The 26594-nt window shown below is 40.6% G+C and overlaps 1 protein-coding gene across 5 annotated transcripts in view; it reads left to right on the forward strand.

Moving 5' to 3' along the window:
* LOC108257131 (histone deacetylase 9-B) overlaps positions 1-26594 on the forward strand; it is a 55503-nt gene continuing 28909 nt past the window's right edge. Inside the window, exons 1-6 of one of the 5 annotated variants that reach the window (XM_017454602.3) lie at positions 1-234; positions 2087-2166; positions 19641-19852; positions 21511-21691; positions 23464-23602; positions 24610-24734. In XM_017454602.3, the coding sequence (XP_017310091.1) occupies positions 2145-2166; positions 19641-19852; positions 21511-21691; positions 23464-23602; positions 24610-24734 (679 nt within the window). In that variant the 5' untranslated portion in view covers positions 1-234; positions 2087-2144. Of the gene's footprint in view, positions 235-2086; positions 2167-9736; positions 10225-13387; positions 14781-19640; positions 19853-21510; positions 21692-23463; positions 23603-24609; positions 24735-26594 lie in introns of those variants that run through there. The other 4 variants (XM_017454603.3, XM_017454600.3, XM_017454601.3 and 1 more) reach the window with 4 other exon arrangements.

A 26594-nucleotide genomic window follows, 5' to 3' on the forward strand; every position in this document is an offset into this window, starting at 1 on the left:
ACACTGACACACACACACACACACACACACACACACACACACACACACACACGGGATACTAGGGCGCACTGTTTAGTAGGGTAGTGTGTAGTTTGGGACGTGGCCATCGGCATCATGCGCGTGCAGGGCGCAGCCGCGGGTCCGCTTATTTAATCAGTCGCGCGCGCACGAGCTGAACGAATCTGTTCGCTTGTCGCGCGATCCGGGGAGCAGCATAACAACATCAACACTCCGGTAAGTGTGAAAACACGTTTATTTTTTGCTAAGAACATTGAGGAATGACAGGCAGGACAGGAGCATCATGTCATCTCAGACAGACTTTAACCGGAGTTGAACCCTTTCCCGTGTGCACGCGCGTCAATAAAATTCGGTTAATTATTACAAACAACAAGAACAAGAACAAGAACAACAGCGATGTTTTTTTTTTAGGGTTTAACCATGGAACAAATCCGCCTTTTTCCTCCACCAGTCTTCTAGTCGAATGGGATATATTTAAACCGTAATACACGGTGCTTTATTTCCGTATTCTCACATGCAAGTTCAAATATGTTGCTGCTTTCATTTAAAAATACATAGCAACATTAAAAAAAATCCCTCTACGTTCGCTGTTTACCGAGCATCTCTTCCGTTTAGTTTCTGCAGGGGAAACGGCGCGCGCTAAAAATAGCCCGAGCGCTCGAGCGGACGCACCGATATAGCATGCGGCAGTTTGAGAAATCCCCATGATTACCAGTTTCTCGCTTTGGTTTTGCGCACGAACCTGTTTAAACCCAACCTGTAATCTATTTAAACCTTGCATGCTTTGGTGGTTTGAATATATTCTGGGTTACACGAAGCACATCAGTGTAGAGCGAGCCGTATTTCTAAAGATTGGTCAGTGCAGTAGAAAAAAAAAAACCGTGCAAAAGCAACACCTCATCTAGTACTATGATGATCTTATATATCACATGCTTTTGCATTATTTCTAAACTTCAGTATAGTGTTTACGCTTCTGTCAGGTGAATAGCAAATGCAAAGTAGGCGTGAATAAAAGCATGCTGAAGAGATGCATCAACAGGTGTGCGCGTGCTATGTGATGATTCCTTTTCATACTTATGCATTAGGTGTAACTGCATCCAGGTGCAGATCCTAAGGGGCATAAAATAGGAGATTTAAAAAAAAAAAAGACTAGGCATGATTTGAAAATGAAACTGAAAATGAAAATAAATATGGATGCCTAGTCAGAAGATGGCTTTGTATCATCTAATCGTAGTATAGATATGCCTTTGATTATGATCTGTAAAGATTTAAATTGATCACTACTGCATAACATTGTTATTACATTCTTAACAAAATATTTGCTTCCATTAGCCAATTCAAATGTGAAGTGGGTATGAATGAGCGCACTCTGAGAAGAGTTGTATCAATACGTGTGCATGTTATGTAATTATTCATTTGTTTTCCTACTTTTGCACTGGATATAACTTGTCCCTCAGTGGAGGAATGAACTTCCAGCCTCAATCCGGACCACAGAATCTGTCACTATCTTCAAAAAACAGCCAAAGACCCAGCTCTTCCGTGAGCACGTAACTAACCCCTAAAACGCCTACATTATCCTAAAAAACCCCCCCAAAACAAAAAAAACCCCACCTACTCTGGCTCTTACACCTCTACTCTGTGCACTTTGCTTTTCTAGAACTCAATTAAAAGATCTTGTACAGTAGCGCTACTTGTATTGTTCTCCGCTTGATGTATCGCTTTGCTTGTATTTCCTCATTTGGAAGTCGCTTTGGATAAAAGCGTCCGCTAAACGAATAACTGTAAACGTAAATGTAAACTGCATCCAGAAGTCTGTCGCCGACTGGGGTTAAAAGTCAATGCGTGGAATGAACCGGAAGTGCTTGATGTTGAACATGACATTGGAAAAGAAGATCAATATGGATGTCTAGCAACACAATTGCTGTGTAATAGTCATCCAGTAATAGTTACGACTTTGCTAATAATCTTTGACATCAAAACTTTAGAGATTTAACCAACACCTGAGCACATGCAGGGTTTGTATAGATTTTGAATGGGGTGTGCATATGTGTATGTGTTCATTTCCCAGGTGTTCGTTTGCCAGTCTGGCGCTCCAGGAATCGTCCCCTCGTATACATGCTGTTGACATGGGCTCCCCTGAGCACCCAGGTAATACCTGCGTTATACATTCTGTATGCTGTTTAGCCCCTGTTATCACGAGCACTCGTTTCAGGTGCGCTGCATCTTTAGGGCCAGCGTAAGTCAGCGTAGCAGGCTGCCGGAGACCTCCCGTGGGCAGGCGGAGAGTGGAGGGATATATTTATCCGCTGCTCTCCACATGCCCGAGGCCCTCCTGCGCTTCTTGGCAGAGGAAGGCGAGCAGATGGAGACCCTACTGGCAGGTGGCTACTTTCATCAGACCAGCGCAGACGCTCTCTCACTCTCATTTTCACTCTCGCTCTCATTCTCATGAATACCTGGCATCGGGATGTACAACAGGTTTCTTTTTGTTGATTGTTTTTTTTTTTCTCTGTACCATGTTTTTCTGCAATTTTATTTAAAAAAAAAAAATTCTCCAGGATTTGGTGTTCAGAGCTGAGGTTAGTTTTGTAGCCGTGTAGACACTAACCATTACACAAAGGGAGGAAACTGATCATAAATAACCTCTCCCTGAGGCTCTAGCATGCTCCATGTCATATATAACACCATCACATAGTAAGCAGGCCAAGCAGTTTTGAAAATGATTTGTCATACAAGCAACTGCACCACCGTACAAACATGCCATAGGAGAACCATTTTAAGTTACACAAAGAACCTTTTACTCTCAAGTTCTTGGTATCAATGTCAATACCAATACACTGCTCTGAAGAACTTATAATGAAACATAAAGAACATCCAAAGAGCCATACAGCTCTACTCAAGAACCCTATACAATGAAAAGTAGTTCTTGACAAGAAGATGGTTCTTTGTAGAACCGATGATGCTCTAAAGAACCACTGAAGAACCTTTCTTTTTAAGAGTGTTACATATTTACCTGTAGGTAAATTGCAAAAGTAGCAAAATCTCGACAGCAAATCAGAAAACATGAAGAGTAGGTCTTTACTGAACATTATTGTTTATTTGTGTTTTTTTTTAAGGGCAGTCACATGATGTTACTTTAGATACATGGCGTTAATATGAGGAAGCGAATGCGAAAACTGCACAAAAAGGCCTGAATCTAGCTCAAAAAGTTGTGGCATTGGAAAAGGGAGACACATTGTCGTTGCATGGAAAACAAGGTCACTGTGGTGTGCGTGCATTTCTGATTTGCAGTAAACGCAATTAACCTTTTTTTATCATCACCTGGTAAGGACATTATCCACGCCATAATCCCCTTTTCCCTCTCCGAATCTTTACAATATATCCATCCATCCATCTTCTATACCGCTTATCCTTCTTCAGGGTCACGGGGAAACCCAGGGAGCATCGGGCACAAGGCGGGGTACACCCTGGATGGGGTGCCAATCCATCGCAGGGCACAATCACATACACACTCACACACCCGACGGACACTTTGGACACGCCAGTCAGCCTACCATGCATGTCTTTGGACTGGGGGAGGAAACCGGAGTACCCGGAGGAAACCCCCGCAGCACGGGGAGAACATGCAAACTCCACACACACAGGGCCACGCTGGGAATCGAGCCTTCAACCCTGGAGGTGTGTAAGGCGAACGTGCTAACCACTAAGCCACCGTGCGCCCCCTTTACAATATATCTTTAAACAGAAATGGTTCTGTTCTGTACATTATAGGCACATTGTCTGCACTCACATTTTCCCCTTTGTTTGCCATAGCCAAAGTGCGTGTGGAAACCGATCACATTTAATTCTGACTGTTTGTTTTGAAACAAGATCTCCGCATCTGCAGACTATTTTTAAACTAGTCCTAAAAAACCGCCACCTGCAGACTGGCTTTTTCCACCCACAACCTTGATCCAAATCGAGCCCAATTTGGCATAGAAACCATGACCCTGGCAACCCTACTTATCGGTTTTGTGTTAATGCCGATGTGTTTCTAAATTTATTGTTGCTATTTTGGTTTTGTTGTCACGTTGAAACCGTTGATGTGTCTTGGGATCGTTAATGTGTTTTGCGCTTACGGGCCACCGTAGACGAATGACATGAATATAGGTATAACACCTGTTACCAGTTTTTACCTATTACAAGAGGAGTTGAAAGTTGTTGTTTTTTTTTAATTATTGAAATGCTCCACTGAGAAAACACTGTAGGCATAATCACGTGTTAAAAGCTTCCTGTAGGATTACGTGTTAAAAAAAGAAAAAGATGAAAGGATGAGAGCAGATGCAGCAAAGAGCATCAAATTACTGGTTGTGTCAGTGTAATACCCAATACTTAACATTATAGCTATAATACTGAGAATTACTTAAAAAGCACTCCAGGTCTCATCATCATATTGTGGTGTCGACATGATGTGGGCCTTGAACTATGTTAACCCCACATGAAACACAAAACCCAGATGTTCCAGTGTTCTCGCTTGGTTTATGAGATATTTGAATTTCATACTAGACGTGCCAAACGGAAAAATCAGTGAGTTGACCGTTTTAAGGCGGAACATCATTCTGCGTGTTTGAATGATGTCAGCATTAAAAACTTTTTACCATTTAAGATGGAAGAGTTCTCGTCTAAGGGGCTAGAAGGGTGGAAGCTTGTTACATTCCTGACTTCATAGACAGCACATACAGATACAGACACGCACACACTAATCTGTAAAACTGGGAAGGAACAAATCCCAACAGACCTCCACCCAAAAGCTTCCTGCTTACAAGATACTTGGGTTTTGACATATAGTAATAGCACATTGCTTGCGCTCCTTTGCCTTGTTTTGCACTGTAGGAGTTTCAGCCTGATTTTGCTCTTACAGACGAAAAAAAAATGACACACGGTAAAAGAATTCATTGGTCGTGAGTCGAGTTCAGCAGTCTTAGAACACATACGATGTGTTTACCTGCGGCCGATTCAGTGCCGCTGCAATCAAGCACAGCCTCTGACAAAGTTCTGGTAGTGTCAGATATTGTTTTATTAAAATCTCAGACTGTGACCGCTGCCACGGCGCTTGTCTAAAAGCCACAAATAGGAGGACGGCATAGAATTATACTAAACTCACAGGAAACTACAAATATGGTAGTGGCGAAAACGGATGGCGAAAACGTAAACAAAACCTGCTAATGGAAAGAAGAAATACTTATTACCTCAGACTTACCTTGAAGAACTCACTCTGTCTGTCTGTCATTAGAGATTCATCATTGTATAGTTTGTATGATTTTGTCAGGAATGTATTAAGACCATCTTTTACAGTATGACACGTAATAATAGTAAAAGACAGACTAAGACTGGCTTAAAGCAAATTTGCACAATAGAGTAAGATATTCCTCATGCACTATTGTCCATTGGTCCAAAGGGGGCGCTGTTGATTTGAGAGAGAGAGAGAGAGACTGTGTGTCAGTGTTGTGCTCATCAGCCGTGATTGATTGCTGAAGGTTGCACTGGTTGGCCTGCTGTTCTTTGAGCATTAAGCCATGACCGACTCGCTATGTTGAAGATTGTGCAGATGGCTAACGCTCTTCTGAAATGTCGGCTGTTTTTGAACACAAGTGTATGTGCACGTGTGCGTATTCATACCAGTGGGTGAGGCATTGGTTACACATGGTTGTTTCTCCAAGCTCGTATCTGGATTGTGATCAAGATTATAAGATAGCTTAGTCATAAGTTTTTAAATGGGTTCAAGCTAAACACTCTAGAACTTGACAATCCAAGTAAGAAATAAGTATCAGTGAAATGTGTGTGACTTTATTTAATTGAGAAACTTGAGATTTGTTAAGACTTCAGATCAACTCTTTGAAGATATGAACTATCTGGGTTCTGTCCAGGTTGTGGAACAGTGACCCAAGTCTTATCTTGCACAGCTTTGCGAAGAGTATGCTAATCCTGTCTACATATGCGTCGCGGATTTGGAGAAGGTATATGATCACGTTCCGTGACGTTTGTTGTGGGAGGAACTGCTAGAGGATGGGTATCTGCATCGCTTCTGCGTGTGAGCCGTTCTCTGTGAGAGTTGTGACTGCGTTCGCTTAAGTCCAAATCGTTGTAAGGTGGGAGTCGGACTCAAAAGGCAAAAGTGGGTCTTCTTGACACACAGGGTTTTCCTGTACAGGATATTAAGAAGCAGCTAAGGTTGGAGAGATGTTAAGTATAGCTGGTCCAGAGGTAACATCCTTGTTATTCGCAAGAGATGTTCTTTTGGTGTGCATTCAGACATGCACTTGAATGTTCTGCTCTTGAGTCTGAAGTGGCTGCGATGAAAATCAGCACCTCCAAACCCAAGGTCATGCTTTTCTCTGTGAAAAAAGACTGGGATGCTCCCTTCAGATGGAAGGATGGAAAAAGAGAATGCAAGACTGACAAATGGATCGGATCAACGACGACAGTGTTACAGTCACTGTATCAATCTGTAGTGGTGAAGCAGGAGCGCACTTTGCAGATAAAGCATCTACGTTGCTGTTCTTACTTATGAGATGTGGGTAGTGACTGAAGAATAAAGTCGTGTGTCCAGGTGCTGGAAATGAGGTTCCTCTGCAGGGTGAAAACCTGGACAATCTGGGAGAGGCTCGGAGTAGAGCCACCGATCCTCCAAACCGAGAACAGCTAAGGGAGGTGGTTTGGGCACCTTAAATTGATGCATCCTGGTCGTCTTCCAGTAAAGCTGGATCAAGCCTACAGGATGGAGAAAATGACAGGCAGACCCAGCGATTGGGTTGGAGAGATTATATCTCACACTTGGCTTAGGGATGTCTTGGGATCTCCCAAAAGAAGCTGGAATGTTTGGCTGGGCATAGAGAAATGTGAAATGACCTTCTCACCTTTCTGCCACCATGAGCTGGAAAATGAATGAATGAACGAATGAATGAGAAGTGTAGGCATGTAGTTAGAAGAAAGTAGAGATTTTTCTTTTGAAAAGCATTGGGAGAAAGAAAAACTCAGCTAAAGTACACACACTTCAAAAGCAGGTTTGAATATAGTAACAAAGTAATTGTACAGCCGTCTCGCCAAGCCACAACTGACAACCGAAACACATCCTTCGTCTAAGCTTTGAGAATTTAACGGACTTAATACAAATGTGCATTTATATATATATATATATATATATATATATATATATATATATATATATATATATATATATATATATATATATATGTGGCAGTTTTATGTCACATATATATATATCATCTTTTCATGCCTTCTGACATGGCCTGAATTACACCGGTATCTTTACGTGGTTAATCCCTGTCTGTACTGAACTTTGTCAAGAGTCTGATGTGTGCTTTTTTTTCAGCCTTATTGTTGTGTCCATTTTTAAACTAGTCTTCTTTCACCTTGGGGAAAAGTTTTTGTCAGGAACAGGGCCATGCACATGACCTATTTTTGCAGCAGTGCCTGTTTTGTCTGGAGAGGAAAACCTTGGTAGCAGGAGGTTTGTGTGTGTGTGTGTGTGTGAGAGAGAGAGAGAGAGAGAGAGAGAGCGAGAGAAAGAAACCTAGGTTTCACTGGTGGTATTGTCAACTGGATGAGGCTGTATCTGGGGAACTCCTCACAAAAAAAAAACTAAGTCGTGATGCCACTTTGGCCAACAATAGCAGCAGTGTAAACCTGTTGCTTGCAGGAGTTTCTCCTGGGGATATGGTCCGTTTCTGCTGCACACACACAGCTTTTCCTTTCTTTAATTCATCCAGGGGACTTCTGACGTCTGCGTAATTTGAGCGTTTTCCAAAACGGTCTTCTGGAAATCTTTCTACCCGTCTTACAGCTCTGTCTAGCAATCATAGTTTTTAGGAGAATCGCCCTGCTGTCGTGACGTGGCGAACACGTCTATCACCTGATCACACGCAAAAGGACATCCTGTTACTGCTGGAGCTTTGCAAAATGACCAAGGGACAGTGATCCATGTGTGTTTGAGTGTCGTGTGCCATGGTGGTGTGTGCGTTTTGTTTAGTCTGTCTGTTTAGCCGGGTCTGTCGTAAATAAAGTCTGGGCATAACTCGACGGAAACGTGCTATTTGCCGAACGTGGAGGAAACACACGCGTTCCCAAGGTGCGGCAAAGGTTTTGCTCCAACCACAAACCGCCTGTTCATTTTTAGCAGGCTATTTTTGTCCCGTTTTATTCATTACAGGAGATGGACCAGGTCGAGTCATTTGAAAATGGAACGGCAGGTTTAGAAGCAAGCTCGTGTCTCGTGGTGAAACCTTTTTAAACATAGACGTTCCATGTTACAGTACGCCTTTAAAGATGCAGTGTTTCTAGACATGCAATAATCCTATACAGTGCATAGCTCCGGACATACTGCGATACACATTACTGCCCTGAAGTGGTTCTTGTTGGTTTATTTTAGGCCTCTGTTTACATTTTTATGGCCTGGAAATGAGCTCAGCCACTGGCTGGAACAGAGCAATTCATCTTTGCCCCCATTTTCTTATAAGACAAGTCACAGGGTCATGTGAAGTTTCAGCAGAATGACTGGGGGAAGGGGAAGGCTTGTCAGGTTTTTTTTTTTAATTGCTATTGCAGCTAATTTTGCACGTAGCAGAGGGGGCTAAAATTATAGACTGCTCCTTTAAGCAACATGTCAAGGTTGTAAAAAATAGCTTTCATGCATTAACCCTGGTCTAAATCTTTATTGTACCTTCATTTCATTCCTCAAGTCATTGTGATTTTATAAGTCTTGCAGATGGATGTGACAGCTACTGATCCAGTTAAAAGAGGCGGTAGTGTTTGCAATGACTTGCATTGTAATGTATGCATGTTTTTGTGATTGGAAACAAACTAGGTTTAAAAAAATCAGATACTCCAGACACTGCTGCACTAAACTGTATGCATTCTGGGCTTCAGTTTGAAAGATGCGATGTCTTGTTCCTGGAAGTAGTGCTTCAGGTTTTGTTTGTGCCACTAAAGGAGTGGTATGTAATATATAGAGCCCTCTGCTGGCTGTGAGGTGAAATGCAACTCCACTAAAAACACTGACAACGACTTCCATTACGACTTCCATTACCCACTTCCTTTGTTAAACCTAGATACCCTGCATGAATTTGCTCCCTTTTTGAGAAAATGGGTGGAGCTGAGCAGCTCGGATGGATGGATGGGGTGGAGCTTATTTCCAATGAATATAAAAAAAATGTATGTAGTACACTTAGTAACAAGCCAGCTCCATTGCATTGCAATATTGTAATTTGCAGTTATTCTGTGCAGGCTTTGTAACGATCACATTATTACAGGCGTCAAAGAAGCACCTAAAGATCACACACTGCGTCTTCAGCAGGATGGATAATCGAAACAGAAAGAGGACTGACTGGTAATAAAGACAAGAGCAGCATGTTTATTAGTCCTCATAATAAATAATGTAGAGAAAGGCTGACAAAATAACAGATCTCCCGGTGTTTGAAGACATGAAAGCGGGGGGGGGGGGGGGGGTTTAAGTGCAAATAAAGGAGAACGATAAGGGAAGACTGAGAGGAGGAGATAAAGAGAAACCAGGGAGCTGGGGGAGAAGGATGAAGGCAGACAGCTGTGTTTTTGTGTTGCTATTTTAAGCGTCTAGCCGCTGCTCCACTCCCCTGGTTTGGCCCAGCCTATTTCTGTCCTGGGCCGGCCCTGCTGCTATTCCTGCCACCTGGGAGCGAGAGAGAGAGAGAGAGAGAGAGAGAGAGAGAGAGAGAAGGGGGGGGAACTGCTGTGCATTCACATGGTGATAATAGGAAGAGCGAGAGACAGAGGAGGTGGAAGAAAGATAGTTTTGTAGAGATCGAGAGATAGTCAGAGTGTGACAGGCGGCGCTTCGGGGTGAATCTCTGAAGCCGAGGGGAAAAAAGAGCGCAAACAGTGCAGTCGTTTTCTTCCTCGCCAGTCAGTCGGTCAGCTGAAAGACTCAGAACAGGCTGGCCTTTTTTTGCAGCGACTAAAAAGACTGAAAAAGGACAGGAGGAGGAAAAGGGATACGAGTGTCCCCGCTGTGAGACTGGTGGGATTTGGTGAGGATTGGTTGCTGGGGTACAGGGCTCATCTCGGCATTCAGTATGCTGCAGACTATTTATGAGAGCGAGTCCCGCATCCCTGCCGAGTGGCTCAGGAACCTCCTGGATACACACAGCATCTCCAGCAGTGTGATTGGCTCAGGTACCTCTCTCTCTCTCTCACTCTCTCTCTCTTTCTCTCTTACACACACACACACACACACACACACACACACACACTCACTGTAGGTCTATATCTTCGCTGCTCTATATTTATCTTTTTCTCTCTATATGACTGTTTCTGTCTCTCACTTCCTCTCAGCTCCTCCATCTCTCCCTTCATGTGCTCTTATTTTTTTCCTCACTCATGGGTGTGTCTGCATAGGTGGGACGGGGTGCTCTGCCACCCCAACAGCCACCCCAGCTTAAGTCTAATCCAATTTCCGAGCGGTTTATAACTTCTGTAACTTCATGCAGATTAAAACTGCACAATGTAAAGAACATATATTCAGATATTCTGCAGATGCAGTCTGCTCCTATACATAATTCAGTCATGCCACCCCTTAGTGCGCTCTTGCGACCCTCTTTGCCACCCCATATTTACAAACATGTCCAGTTCATTCTCTTTGCATCTGTTTGTTTCTCAGTTCTCGGGATCAGATCTCTATAACACCATGGCTTTTAGTGTGCACAGGTTATAGTGTTTGTGCTCATCTAAAGAGGGATGCTGTAAGTGGAGGTGTGTATTTGTTTGTGCAGAATTGTCTCCGTGCATTTGTATTTAAGTGCATGTTTGTGTAAGTTTTAGAGCTGTTTTTAGTATGCTCATCTCTGAGCATTGTTACTGACCCTTTCATGCAGTGTAGTGTAGAGTGTGTGTGTGTGTGTGTGGTGTAGCAGAAGTGCCTGAAACGACAATGCGTACAATATTGACATTGTGATGAATTATGTCAGAACACTTTTCCGAGTGCATTGTGGGTAGCACTAGTACATAGTGACACTGTGCTTCTATTACGTCTACATTTAACACGAGTCCACTGTTACTCAACGTCATAATAATAATAATAACCTTTATTTATACTCCCAAATCTCACAACGCTTTACATAGACCTATAAAAGGTTAAACAGTATAAAGAGTAAGTATTCATAATAAAAGTCATTACTTTATTAACCGTACATTTAGGAGAATTACTCCAAATAATGAAAAGTAGCTACATTTAAAATAAACGAGCAAATAACTATAAATAGGTCAGGTTAAATATGCTTTTAATCTGGATCTAAAAACAGCTAGTTGATTGGATAACAGGTATACACTCTTAGATACACTTCTTCACGGGTTTTCAGGGTTCTTCTGAAATGTTCTGAATGGGGCCCTTTCTAATAGGGAACCGCTCAGTTCAGGGTTCTACATAGAACCTTGAAAGCTTTCCTCAGAGGCCAACAAAGCCTTAATGGTTCTAGATTGAACATAGATTTTGGATCCCAATGGTTCTAGATTTACTCTAGATTTTGGATCTCAATGGTTCTAGATTTAATCTAGATTTTGGATCTCAATGGTTCTAGATTGAACCTAGATTTTGGTTCTTAATGTTTCTAGATTTAATCTAGATTTTGGTTCTTAATGTTTCTAGATTTAATCTAGATTTTGGTTCTTAATGTTTCTAGATTTAATCTAGGTTTAGGTTCTTAATAGCTCTAGATTGAACCTAGATTTTGGTTCTTAATGGTTCTAGATTTAACCTAGATTTTTGTTCATTTATTTTGTAAACATCAGTTAAAATATTAACTTCTAGATTTAACCTAGGTTTAGGTTCTTAATAGTTCTACATTTAACCTAGATTTTGGACCTCAATGGTTCTACATATGAATATGAATATTTATTTTTTGTAGATACTGAAGTAAAAAAAAAAAAAAAAAGATAATAGAACCCAGGATTTTTCATTACTGTTTACTTAGCAAGCCCTTTCTTATAGGGAAATATTTTTTACCATATCTCCTAGATGTATATATTTCACTGCACACTTCACAGAATCCTCACATTTAATAAAAAAGACCTTCTCCTTTTCTTAAAAATAACGATAGTCCCTTGCAGCTGGATGCAGAGTGCACACTTCATTAAGCTGCTCAGGACCAATTTAGAAATAATCCTTGGAGAACTGGTCTTAGGAAACACTGGTATGGGGCCAGAATCCTGATCATGCTCAATACTAAACTCCTGCTGCTTTCCCATTAGGATCAGTTTCTATCTTGAAGATCTCAAAAGGTGCAGGCAAGGATATATTTCTGTATCCTGAAATGCAGTCCTACCCCGAGTTTCCATGGGCATTTATATATATATATATATATATATATATATATACACACACACACACACACACACACACACACACACACACACACACCAGTTCTGCAAGTCTCAGGTGTATGACATTATAAACACTCCAACATGGAGTTTTGTTTAAGAGCTCTCATGTGACTTCCAGTATGAGCATGTCAACTCAAAAATGTCAGCCAGCGCTTCCATTTTTAGCCTCGTCTGTTTTATAACTCTGGGATTGTGTTTATTTGAGCTCTATCTCTGTTTCTCGTCCGCTCTGACTCATTCTGGCCACTAAGGGACATTTCAGAGTTGAGCAGCATGAGTCAGTGCTTATAGCCGTGCAGAAGTCTATAGGTGCTGAGCTGCACGCCGCTCGCTACAGATGGCGTGAGGAAAGCGGGCTGTAGTGGAAATAATGCCGCTTGGTGCTGATGAATAAAAGATAGAGGTCGAGTGTTTTTCTGACACACGTCAGCCTCGCTCAGCAAAACAGCCACCTACATGTCTGTGTTTCTGCATTTATTCGTATGACGGCTACGTTTATTATATTTTTATCTGAAGTGACTTACAACTGACGCAGATCAAGGCTAAGGGGATCCAAGGATCCGAGCCAGGGATTTGAAAAGTCTTCAGAAAAGATTCAGTCGTTTTTTTCTGGCTGAAACATGTACATTCCTCAGCGATGTACTGTCAGTAAGCCTGTCAGAACGAATTTCACCGTTTAAAGTACGATTCTTTATTTTAGTTGAATTCTTGTCATTTGACTTGAAGGCAAAAATTCATGTTTGAACGTTTAAGATCCAATATTCTAATTTTACTCATATGATGCAAAAGTCTGCCAACATAGTAATCTGCAAAATGTCAGGCAGGAGGCCTCATAAATTCATCACATTTAAAAAAATTATGATGGATTAATCTAATTAATGACTAATTAAATCTAAAATCCAAACCAACAGTAAATACTGGTGACAAGTAAATTGGATTTAATGTTTAAAAATACACACACACACACACACACACACACACACACACACACACACACACACACACACAATATCAGGGGTGGATTTTGGCAAAATCTAGGAACGGGGCCCTCATTTCAACATCGATTATTTAAATTCATTTAAATCAGCATACGTTATTTCGCCTTAATAATTAAAAATATCTAGAATTAGCCTTTTTTTAGGGGGCTCTTGGCTTCTGAGGACCCAACATGGTTCCCTGCCTTTGCCTTGTCCTAGGTCCGCCCTTGCACACTATGAATAACTACGAGTAAACATTTCTCCTCATTGATTCAATAAACATTAATGCATATGTTCATTATTCGACTTATATGGTGCATTCTTACAGTTAAACGAACACAAGCACTAACTACTTGGATACTGTTAAGTAATGCTCTAGTTAACCGTATTTTTAAGGACACCCTCATTTAAACTTACTACAATGATGATGAAATTATGATATTTCCTTTTTTTTCAGTTTAAATTTTAAACGGTATTAAAATGTGAATGTTAAAAATTTTAAATCAGAAGAAAAGAAGAAGAAGAAGAAGAAAAAAAACCCCATGAAATCCTCAGGGATCTATTTACAAGCTGCCAAGATGAGTTCAGAATGTGCCAAGATGAAACTACTACTTCATTTCTGTAGTCCTGTGCCAGTTTGTATCTGATTATCCTTCTCTCACAGAGCTTTTGAAGCATTGAAGGCCTGACTTTGGCCCCTGGCGCGAGTTAAAGACTAGCGTGATGGGCATGCTGTTTACCTCCCTCAGCCTCACAGGACCGGCGGAGCACGAGGCCAGCTCAATGTTCTGGCTCCTTGGCTCTCGGGCACAGCTATTCCTGGCCTCGTTATTTTGGGCTTAAGGCATTAGGGCACTAAGATTAGCCTCGGTTATCATTCTGTCTGAGTTAACTCCTAATAAAACCGCCCACCGGAAAGGCTTTATTTATAAACCTCACTCTTTCTGCTGTTGCACACAGCACTTTTTTTTTTGCTTTCTTTTCCCTCAACCTTCATCCACCTGTGTGGGAACATCTGACAGTTGTAGTGTTCATGGTTGTAGAATTTCCTTATCATAATATAGAAGGAATGGATTATGTCTCCTCATTGCAGGCATTCAATATAGCTGTGTCTATAGCTGTTATTGTGGTTGGAGCAGATGCTGGGGTCTATTAGTAGTAATTAACACGGAGGTCAGTGCCGTGCTTCTGTTTTTGATGCCTGCTGCTTTTTGTGGAGTGTGTATTTTCAGAGTGAGGGGCCCCAGGAGTCAGTGTGACTGGCGTCCACTTCACACACACTTGTACTTCGGCCATGGTTGTGTTCGGAGTCAAATACACTTGGCTGTGAGTCAGTTACCGACAACGTGTCCAGAACTACATAGTGAATTCACAAAGGTGTGTGTGTGTATGTATAGCTTTGCGCTAGATTTTTTTTCCCCTCCTGCATGATAGCAAGTCTGTATATTTCAGTGCATGCACATGTGTTTATGTAGGCTTGTGTGTTAATTTCTTTAAAAAAAAACAAAAAAAACAAGTGTGAAGAAAGAAATCTATTCGCTGTAGCGTAGTGTGTACGGAGGCGTTGAGTGCTAAAAGCTGTCTCACACGACAGATTAAGGCCATGTGTACAACATGTCTTTATATATTAGGGCCCAAGTCCAGATCACTCTCACACACAGACACCGAGGCCTACATTCCCACACATGCCAACCAGCCTTTCCTTTTTCTACCGTTTTGTTCACGCGTGTAAAAATAGTCGAACCGCGTCTCGAACATGACAGTCACATGCCGTCTGTCTTTAGATTGAGCTTAAAAAAGATTTCTGTCGCTGGTCAGAATGTCTTTATGTGTTTTTCGCCCCTGAGAGGTTCACATAGCACCGGTAAGAGCGGGATATTTTTTGCAGATTAGTCCCGATGGCCTTAAAAGTATTTACACCCCTGGAGCATGTGATACTTCGAAAGCAGCGTCTTTCAGAACGACATAATCTCGAACCTGTAGAGTTATCACACGCTCTCCTGGGGGAAAAAGGGTTGCCTTTCTTTGTCACTGAAAACAAAAAACTGCGCCTTTCCTTGTCACTGAGGTGGTTCACTTATGTTTTGTATCTTTAATGTGTATGGAAAAGTGGATATAGTGTATCTTTAAATAGAAGGTACACAATTGGAGCTTTTAAAGTTTTACACGAACATTATAAAGGAAAAGATACCGGAAGAGTACAATTTAAATAGAGGAACAGTATGATTTATTAGCATTTTTGTGGTTTCACGTCTGAAATTCCAGGTTGATGATGGAACAACTGACGCAGTGGGACTTTTTAGTTTTCCGATTATTTTGCAGACACGTGCAAAATAGTTTGGGTTTGCTCAAGGCTGCTCTTCTGCAGCTCCGCCAGCTACAGATGATCTTTTTGCTCAAGATTAAACATGAGCACAGGGTACTCAAACAGAGTGCGTTTGTAAAACACGCACAAAAATAATAACTATCCTTAAATCTCAATGTTTATCTCACAATATGTCTTGATATTTTCCTCTCTGTGAGTCTCTCTCTCTCTAATGGATGAGACAGCAGATGGATGAGTGTTACAGATTTTTTTTTTTACTGCTTCTTGCTGCTGTATCTCATTAGCCGGGTGTGTGCGGGTTCTTCGCATTGTCTTAAAGTCCCTATGAAAGTTTTGTAGCTTTTAATATGAATATGTTAAACTTAAGGTTATCCATAAGCTCGTGTCCTCCAAAACAATGGCAAAATTTGCATTTAGAAGATATATGCATTCAAAATGTACAGTCTCTCTATCACCAATACGGATAAAAATGTTTGATGACATCATTCTGCACTTTAGCTTTGATTTCTGGCCAATCAAATGTTCTCTAGAATTTGAAGTGTCCCGGCCCCGACATTAGAAAAATCCATGGTACTGACTGCCAAGTACGGCTTAGCCTGGGCTATGAGGTAAGCTAAATGTTTTTTTTTTTAAAGGGTATGCTCCACCCTGACTTCCTGTTTCAGTGGAAATAACGTCAACACATCTCATAACACTGCACGTTTCAAGGCACTTCAAGGGGACATTAAATGTATATGGTATTATATGGGCAGTAGATTTGTCTTTATACAGCATAATATTAAGCAGATAAATCCTCAGTCTGTTTTTCGGTGCCACTAATTGCAATCTCTCTCAGACCACAACTATGGGAATGTGTACAGCTCTTTTTTTGGAATTCTTGGCTCTGATTGGTCAGAAGGTGTTGATTCATTTTCTATAATTCCGGCCTACACAGGGACTAGTATGGCAGAAATTCACATAAAGAGATTTGAAAAATGTGTGATTATTGATAGGGTGATTTTTTATTTTTTTTTATGTGACATTTATTTAACACTTATGGAAGTGTCGGCTATAATTTCTGATAATTTCGGGAGGGTCTTTGGACATCTTTGCACTTTTCGGTTTTTCTGTAACATGACAAGCTGCATTTAAAAAAAAAATCTATTTAACTTTTTAAGTGAGAGAAAAAAGAGGGGTTGGTGAGGGAACAACTGTTGCTCTAAGTTGCTATAACATACGGGATAACTTGTTTCATGGGAATTCCACAACATTACGTGTAACTGTAAAAGGCTCAAATTTACACATTCTTTAATAAAGTAAAAAACTGCAATCATTGGTAAGATGCGGCCGTATCATAGTTAAAGATAACGAACAATGGTAAAAATGGGGTTATATCTTGGGTTAGAGGTTAAAAACCATAGCTACTATGAGGCATCATAAGAAAACTGATTTAAATTCTAATAAATATTCATAAAATTGTCAGTTAGTCTGCCTGCTTAAAGGAGAGAAGTGTTCGAGATGGTTTAGCAGTGTTCTACTAGGACTTATACTAAGGATTATGATGATGTGATATAGATATTGTGATATAATAACGTAACACTTAATATTGTCATTATGTTATTGACAGGATGTTCAGATGTCAGTGCTCTTCCTGGTATTTATATGTAGGAGTGTTAAACGACATAACGAGAACATAGCGCATTTTGTATCAGACCACCCAACTGGTAGGCGTGCAAAAATATTGGAACATGTGACTGACAGGTGTTTCTTGTTACTCAGGTGTGTCCTGTTAGATTGATTATTTAAACAGTAAAGAGCTCTGAATGTCTACACTTGGTTTTAGCCTACAGTTTCACCTGTGAAGACTGCATTTGTTGTTAAAAACGGTTAAACCAACATGAAGATCAGAGAGCTGTCCATGGGAGAAAAGCAAGCCATTTTGAAGCTCAGAAAAGAGGGAAAATCAATCAGAGGCAATAACTAAAAGATTTCTGCGGTAAAAGCCTGGGAAAACAACACAAAAGGAGAAATCGACAATTTGGTGAGTCGCAGGCTTGATGCAGTTATTGCAATCAAGGCATATGCAACCAAATATTAAGTGTTATTTACTTTAATTTACTTCAAGACTTATCTGTTCCTGTACTTTGCTCAGGTAAAAATTTCGTGGTCTGATACAAAAGGTTGTAGGTTTTATGTTGTTTAACACATCTAGATGTAAATACCAGGAAACAAAAGCTGAAATCCTAAACTCTTGTCTCATATCCATCTGTTGGTGAGTAGCACAAACAAATTAACTGGCCTTGCCGTTCCAATAGTTTCAGATGGGACTGTATAAGTGCTTTTTTCATGATATCATGGAACCAGGAAGCACAGGGCAGTGGGGAAAAGGCGGGGGCGGGGGGTTGGTTGGGTGGGGGGTGCCGGGTTTTGGAGACCTTTGTCTCTGCTCTGGGTCAACAGTCTGTTTGCTAATGAAAACCACCAGGTTGCTGTTGTCTCTCAGACGTTAGAGTCTGTGCGGACGAGACCTCTTGGCTGGAGTGCAGGTCAAAGCCGTGAAGCACCTGACAGAAACAGCGCCAAGAAACGTATCTGCACTACGGCCGTGCTGTTGACTTGGTAGGACTTCGGGGTCATACAAAAAAAAAAACCCAAAAGAACGGAGCACACAGGAAAGCTTCCAAATAGTTTGAAGTGCCATGTGAAGTGCTTTGGGTGAGAAATACTGTACATTCCAAGTTAGCAGAGCGATGTTGGCTCACTGTCTACTTCGAATGGCTATGTTTGCCCTCTGTATTCAACGGTGGGGCAACTTTGAGCCAGTGCTGGCAAAAGAAGACACATAATAACAACCCTGCCAAACTTGACCTATTGTTAGGCCAACGCTGGCAAAGGAGCAATTTTCATGTTGGCCCGACATCAGTTTGCTACCTGGGTTGCATTCTAGGGCTGAGAAAAGCGAACGCTCAGTATATTTCCGCATTATATCCTCGATTTATTATTATTATTTAAAGTTTATTTGTCACATGCACAAAATGTCAGGGACATTGTACAAGACAATGACAGTTGTACATTGAAACGGTTGTTGTGAGGCTCGGGTACTCTACAGCTGTGCATAGTGCCTGATATTTGCTTCTTCGGGTATACCGGAGCTACAAAGCTAACGAAGCTAAAATGTAATGGAGGTCTGCCTTACCTTAAGTCTTTTCCATAAATATTTGCCTCATGCATGCATTCAGTTCTTCAGTGATATCATTTAGAATGGCAGATGTTGTTTAGGACACAATATGTATGAAAATGAACAAAACTTCACCACTAACACTGTAACAGTATGGGGGCGGCCATCTTGGATAACTGTAATCACCTTTTTCCGTAGCAAAATTGAGCATTATTGTGCTTCTGTCTCCTGAAGTTTAATACTAGATATGGGGTGAGACGGGGTGCTGGGGTGTGGAGGAATCTGTGCATACAGTAGCTTATCAACATTATTTGAAGTATGTATTTGATGATCTGGATATATATATATATGTATGTGTGTGTGTGTGTATATATATGTTTATGTTCATGGAAATGATTTTTGATAAGATAAAATAAGATTTCCATTACGCTGTAGCTATATTAGTCTCATGGCTGCGGTGCAATTCTATAGAGGTTTTTTCGAAACTATTCCTTTAAGATTAACTCCAAGCTTGTCCTGAGTGCGAGACTTTGTCCAGGTGTGTCTCTGTAACATGGACTTTTCCTTCCAAAATGGTGTTTTTAAGATGAATTACCAAAAAAATACCAAACGTCTTGTTAATTTATGACTTGAAATGTGCAGCTGAGTCTCACATGACTAAATTACTTTCAGCTATAAAATTATTTTGCATCTCTCTCTCTCTCTCTCTCTCTCTCTCTCTCTCTCTCTCTCTCTCTCTCTCTGTCTGTGACAGGATCAGAGTTGTTGTCCCCCGTGGGCAGGTCTGAGGTCAGTATGCCAGAGTGGGAGCGTGACTCAGATGAATGGGAAAGGCAGTTACAGAGGGAACTCCTGCTGATCCAGAGGCAGCAGCAGATCCAGAAACAGCTGCTCATAACCGAGTTTCAGAAACAGCATCAGGCCTTACTGCGACAGCACCAGGCCCAGCTACAGGAGCACATCAAGGTCTGATCCGTTTCCTGAGAATTACTCTTCAGAGAACTACTTGTACATATGCTTACATGGCTGTAAAGTTAAACCAAATTGTTCACATACTCGCCCGAGTAACCTTAGTGCATCTTACCACTAGAGGGCAGGACTGCGGCAAAACATCCCCATGTTCAATCTTAAAAATGTTCAAGGTTTTATGCCTGCTTTTTTTTTTTTTTTTTTTTTGCACAAACGTAAATTTGTCACCGTAGAGCAGTATGCAGATGTCATACAAATGTGGACTCTTCAAAAATTCTCTTACACACTTCATGGATTTTGTGTCTCAAATCAAGATACCAATAAACCAGTTTTAACTATCTAAAAGCACTTACTTACTGGATTATTTATGTATGTATGTATGTATGTATGTATGTATTTATTTATTTATTTATTTATTACATCTTTCTAGTAGAATGTAGTTTTAGGTGGAATTCATTTTTAAAAATGCATGTGGTGTAAACAATATAATCAAAAATCACATAGTACATACACTAAGTATGCATTTTGAGACCAAATAATTAAAATACCATTACATTAATCTGAATCTGAAGTTTATCAGCTTTAACAATCGCTCATCGTCATCATGTATGTGCATCACTGATGATTAGTTTGTACAACAGTCAGGTTGCAGTGCTAAGAAAATGAGCACGTTTTGGGATTTTTTTCAGGCGTTCATTTGCATGCTGCTAACAATAAAAAAAAAAACTTAAATATTGTTCATTTTGCCCTCTGATGCATGCAAGTGGACTCATAATTGCAATTAAAACATTGACTACGTTTACATGCACATCAAATTCCATTTAAGGTCTATATTCGGGTTGGAGCCGTATTCCGAATACCATGTTTATATGTGTACAGGCATGGGAATATTCCTGTATACGTGCTTGTTGTAAGTATGCCTGAGTTGCCATTCCTAAGTACCTAGCCTACCGCTAAGCATCTGTTAGCACCCACAATTCCTTGCGCATATATCTCCTTTCAGTGGATTTTCTGATTAGGGTGTTTACATGCAACAATTTTCTGATTAAAACAGGTATAATCCAGGGGTGGGAATCAGATTTTGCGCAATCAGAATATTGTTTTAATCTGAATCAGGAAATCAGATTGGGGCATTTACGTGACTCGGTATGAATCAGAGTATTGACGAATTCCCAGTTAATATCGGAATATTGATGAGCATGTAAACGTAGTCACTGACAAGCCTTCTTCTGTTCCAAAACGGCTCCATTCGTTTTAAACTGAGCAAAGCTGGGGGCGGAGCTAATCTCATGGCCTGGAAAGTGTAACCTGAAGCCTAAGAGAAAGGGGGAAAAAAAGGATCTTTGAAATTATATCATTATTACATCTCCTCTGGAAATGTTTTAATGCTTATGTATATTTATGGAGTATTGGTACCCTTAAATAATGTGCTGTTTTTTTTCCATTCGTTCTTTTTTCCACGTACGATTTGCTTGAGTAGCTGTTAAAATCAGACATTTACAGATTTACATGCTGTCAGAATGGATCTCGGTGTTTGAATCAATGCATGTGTAGTGCAAGTACCAAACTGCTGACTGTTACAGTATAACCTGCTATAAACTGTTTAAGTCATGCAAAATACTAACACTAGCACACTCGCATGCTCGTTCCTCCAGCTCCAGCAGGCTCTGTTGAGCCTCCGGCAGCAGCAGGAGGCTCTCGCTGAGGAGCGCACGCCTGAGATAGAGATAGATGAGGAGAGAGACGAGGTGCAGGGGGAGGAGCTGGAGCGCCACAGGAGGGAGCAACCTCAACACCAGCACCTCAACCACAGGAAGAAGGAGCGCAGCAAAGAGAGTATGTACTGTACATGTTCAGTCATCCGAGTCATTTTAATGTCTACGAAGGCACATTTTTCAGATTTGAGCCTGTTTGTACTGAGAGGATGGCGTGAAAGCGCTTTCCCAAACCAGGTGTAGTTCAGGAATCAATCTCAGGTTCAACTGTGACCTCACCATATGTGAAAGTGACCCGAATGTGAGGCTGGGTGTCGGATAACCTGATTGGTTGAACTTGTCACATTGCTTCCTGTTTCACATTTTGCCATGGTGGGAAAAGACATGACAAAGACTGATGCATTACAAAGAGCCAAAATGTCTATATAGAGTAAAAAAAAACCCTGAAACAAACAATCAGTCAACACTGAATATAACAGAAATGAAGAATTCCCAGTTCCTATCAGGAACTGGTCAAGGTGTTGATTGTTTGTGTAACAGCAGCTCTGACAGTTGTGCTGGCTGCAAAGCAAATCACAAGTTTATATACTGTATCGCTCTTTTAATATGTTATCATTTCTATAGCAACGACTTAAACATGGATTTATATGGCGGATGCACTACATAACCTAAAAATATCAATGAACAGATTTTTAAAAGTGTAAAAAAAAAATTGTTGGTGAAGTTGAGTGTGTGCAGATGTTTATTCAACAATTTGATTAAAGGAAGGAGTCTCCAGTGTCAGTGCTTTGTAACACTCAGCGGTGAAGCTTTACCCGTAAGTCCGCCAACATGAGAGTGTCTTCAGGATGGAGGGTTTTGTGCTGTGCGGTTTCTCAGTTACACACCATTAGATGTGACCGAAAATGGATAAAAAGCACAATTTGTCATTCTTTAAATTAAAAAAAAAAAAGGTATTCAAGTTTAGGCTAATAATTACATGGTGTCCCAAAAGTTTCTATACGTAGAGGACTATGTTTGGTTGTGCTTGGACCACGTCGGTTGTGCTTTCATCAGTGGATGTTCATGGACGTCCACTTCTCGGTCGGTCCTCAACACTTCCAGTCTTTTTGAATTTGTTAATAAAGTTGGCAGCAGAGTTGTGTGTGTGTGACGTGCTTGCCACGTTTCCTCTTAAAGCCCATCGCAACCTTCTGATAGCTTCCAGATCCAGGCACGAGAATGATTTCAATACGTTCTTCCTTTCTCAAAGGCGTTCTTAAAGAATATCTGGAAATATATATATATATATATATATATATATATATATATATATATATATATATATATATATATATATATAAAATATAAAATATCAACTAAGAATGAATAATATTGAAAGACATTTTGCTAAACAGTGTTAATTTCCTCCACTTATGGAGACTTTTGGGAAACCCTGTATAATAACTCATAATTCATATCTAAAACAACTATAAGACAATTAGTTCAAATGAATCTTCGCTATCATCATGTCTTCAACTGTGGCCCTACTGGCTAAATCTCATGGACCCCAAGACCATGGTTTTAAGAAGCATGAGTCTAAAATGGCAGAAGACTATAGATCTTGAGCTGATTTAACTATGGACATTAAAGCATGGTCAAGTATCAGACGAGCACATCCTGACGATGAAAGGTCATCTGATAGATTGCAAAAACATCAGGATCATATCAGCGCACTTCATAGTTTAACCTCTAGCACCTTCTTCACTCTGTGATCTGTCCTGTAGAATACTTTTACAACCAGAAGGTGGCACTGTTTGTACATTGGTCTTATTTAGTCATTCATGTTGTCTCCCTGGAGTAGTGGAGTGGAGTTTTTGCTCTTATTAATGCATTGCATGTTTTTTAATGCAGGCCTGGATCTTTTTCCTTCAGGTGCTATGGCCAGCACAGAGGTGCGACAAAAACTGCACAACTTCCTGCTGAATAAATCGGCCAAAGACACGCCTCCGCCTGGTCACCCGCTCAACCAGCGCGCCAAACTCTGGTACATGTAAGTGATGCTTCGTTCAAGTTATTGAGTTATAGCTTGCCCCAAGTTATATCTTGAGACAAGCGTTGTTCTTAATATCATCATAAGGCCATAGTTTCTGGATTTTTGGTGTCATGTTTGGATTATAATTTTAATCTGAAATGGATGTAAGGAAAATCAAGCAGAACTAAGATCTACATGTCTAATGCAGAACTAAGATCTATGTGTCTAATGCAGAACTAAGATCTATGTGTCTAATGCAGAACTAAGATCTATGTGTCTAATGCAGAACTAAGATCTACGTGTCTAATGCAGAACTAAGATCTACGTGTCTAATGCAGAACTAAGATCTACGTGTCTAATGTGTGTTCAATTTTTCACTTCTATCAAAAGTTGATCAGTTGGTGTCTGATGTTTTTTATTATTATTATTTGTTTAGGTTTACACTGTAACTATCATGCAATTGAGGTATATTTGACCCCAAAATCTTTTTTTCTGTAAATGTGCTCACACTGTAAATATCCACCTCAAACCAGAACCAGTTCTTCAGTGATGTCACGCTGAGTTGGTGTGATTTACTGTAATCTATAAAAATGAGGGGGAGAAAACCTCACTCTGTAGCTGAACACTTTTACTGGAAAAAAGGAAGTGATGATGATGATGATGATGATGATGATGATGATGATGTAATTCCACTTTGAATATAAATTTACCCGAAGTAAGGAAATGAAAATTCTGGCAGGTATTTATGAAAGAGCTTTTGGGTGAGAAAAACGTCCATTCCAGCTTCCCATGGCTAAAGAAGTGAAGAAGCAAACGTCTACGTGACTACATTGAACTCCTTTACCACAGCGATGATGCGGTGTAGGAAGACGCAATTATTCAGCGATTAGTCATTTTACTCATCTCAAAGCTATTTTGTTTTTTTGACTTTGTGATAGTTATTTTCCGATGATATATCTAAGACCTGTGTTTATGACTGGAGATGAAGTATTAATCCAGTCAACTATCTTTTTTTTTAAATTTAGCACCAGCCAGCACATGTCCATGGAGCAGAATTCTCCTCCTTTAGGAGAGACGCCTCCTATGTTCAAATCCCCTCTGCCCTCTGGCCTGGACACCAGGGAGGAGGACTTCCCCCTCAGGAAGACGGGTAGGTCACAGTGCAGAGGTCGTCAGCAGAAATAATGCTGCAGTGAATAACCGGTTAACAACGAAAACCTGCGAGAGAGATTTCTCCAGGCTGGGAGATGTGTGATGTGTGGTGTTTGCATACAATTGACTATTTTGCATCAAAGATGGGAGATGTTGCCTGATATAATGTCTAAGAATACGAAGAAGACCTAGATATGTGTTTATCTCTGCGTGTTTATCCAACACCAACACGTCCTCCTATCGCCTCACATAGCTAGCTGGCTAGTTAAGAATAAAATATTCTTAAGATTGTGTTGAACTTGTCAACACATAACCTTGATTGAACGTTGCTCCCAAGTGAGATTTCAGTAACTGGATTTGCATCCTTATATTCTCAGTTATTCATTTAACATCCATTGTCTATAGCAGCAGCTCTGACAGTAATGCTTGCTCTAACACAGATGACACGTTTATATTAATGCGTTCATTCTGATATGCTGTCTTTCTGTATTAACAGCTAATTCACTTGGACTTGTATAGTGGATGCTCCACGTAATCTAAGCCTAATAATAAACAGATTAACAAATTGTTATTTTGAAGAAGAAAAAAAAAAGAAGAAGAAACTTCTGGTATGGGGATGATTTTGGTCAGGAGATGCTTATTTAACGTTTTTGGAAGGAGCCTCCAGTGTTGACGTTTTTTTTTTGTTGCAGTCTTCAGGACAGAGGATTTTGTCATTAAGCTCGAGAGAGGAAAAAGATTGGCGGCAGGGGAAGGAACTGTTTATAGCTGTTAAAAATTAAGTAATAAGAGGAACTGACGTGTTTGGGATGTTTCACAATTTTAAATGTAACTATAAGTAGATAAAAATGATGACATCGTTCATGAATAAATTCATGTTTGTAATTGTATTGCTGTGGTATAGGAGGAACAAAGCACTTTGTGTTGGGCCTCTTCACTTATTTTCCAACAGCACGATCCCAAGCTCTGGTGAAATATACCATAAAAGAATATGAGCATGTTGGTAACATTAACATTATATATATATATAAAATAACAAATAACTAAATTAGCACACAGGTTCTGTGGCTAAAAGATTCTGGGTACAACATCTATCTCTAATCTTTTGCCTACTGAAAGCACTGAGGAGATTTCATTTTCTGGAATCTTTATCGTCTAGTGATGTGATTTTTCCTGCATGTCAAACAGGTGTTAGGGGATGAGTGTGAGAGCAGAGTCGAGAGCCACTCAGCCTCATTATGAACGCGTGTCACTGGGGCTCGGTACTGGCGACGCTGCCTAAATGTTAGCAGATGAGCCTGAGCGATATTTAATCACAGAGGTCAGAGGGCAGCAGCGCGTGTCACGGAGCCCGTAGCCCTGCGGCCGGAGCTAATGAAGCTTGCTAGTGGCCCTGTTTACCTTCAGGGTCAGCCTGGTGATACTGTGTCCCCGAACACTGCTCCAGGGCACCCAGCGCAAACTTTTGCAAACAATTACCCACAGGAGAGGTTAAAGGCACCGGGTTCGAGCCAGGCCGCTAGTTTGGCCCCTAATCAGGGCGAAAAGGGGGTAAGTGCACTAGATAGGGGCTAAACCTCCTAGGCAGAGGGCAGAGGGGAGCTAGCTTTAGGCCGTGCGCTTGTACCAGGTCTCTCTCTGATAACGACTGCTATACCACCTAGTCTTAGTTATTTATGCCGAGGATGTTTAATATAGGTATTTAACCTTTCACCTTTTTCCTAATGTCTTCCTCTTGTGCTGAAGTGTCCCTACTACGGCATCATGCCATGACATTATTATTTTTTTTTATCTCCGATTAATTTTGAATTAAGAGCGGGCTGTCTCGAATAAAAGAAGATTTTTGTTATTATTATTA

Source organism: Ictalurus punctatus, chromosome 24, assembly GCF_001660625.3.
Source record: "Ictalurus punctatus breed USDA103 chromosome 24, Coco_2.0, whole genome shotgun sequence".
In the NCBI taxonomy this organism is placed as follows: domain Eukaryota; kingdom Metazoa; phylum Chordata; class Actinopteri; order Siluriformes; family Ictaluridae; genus Ictalurus; species Ictalurus punctatus.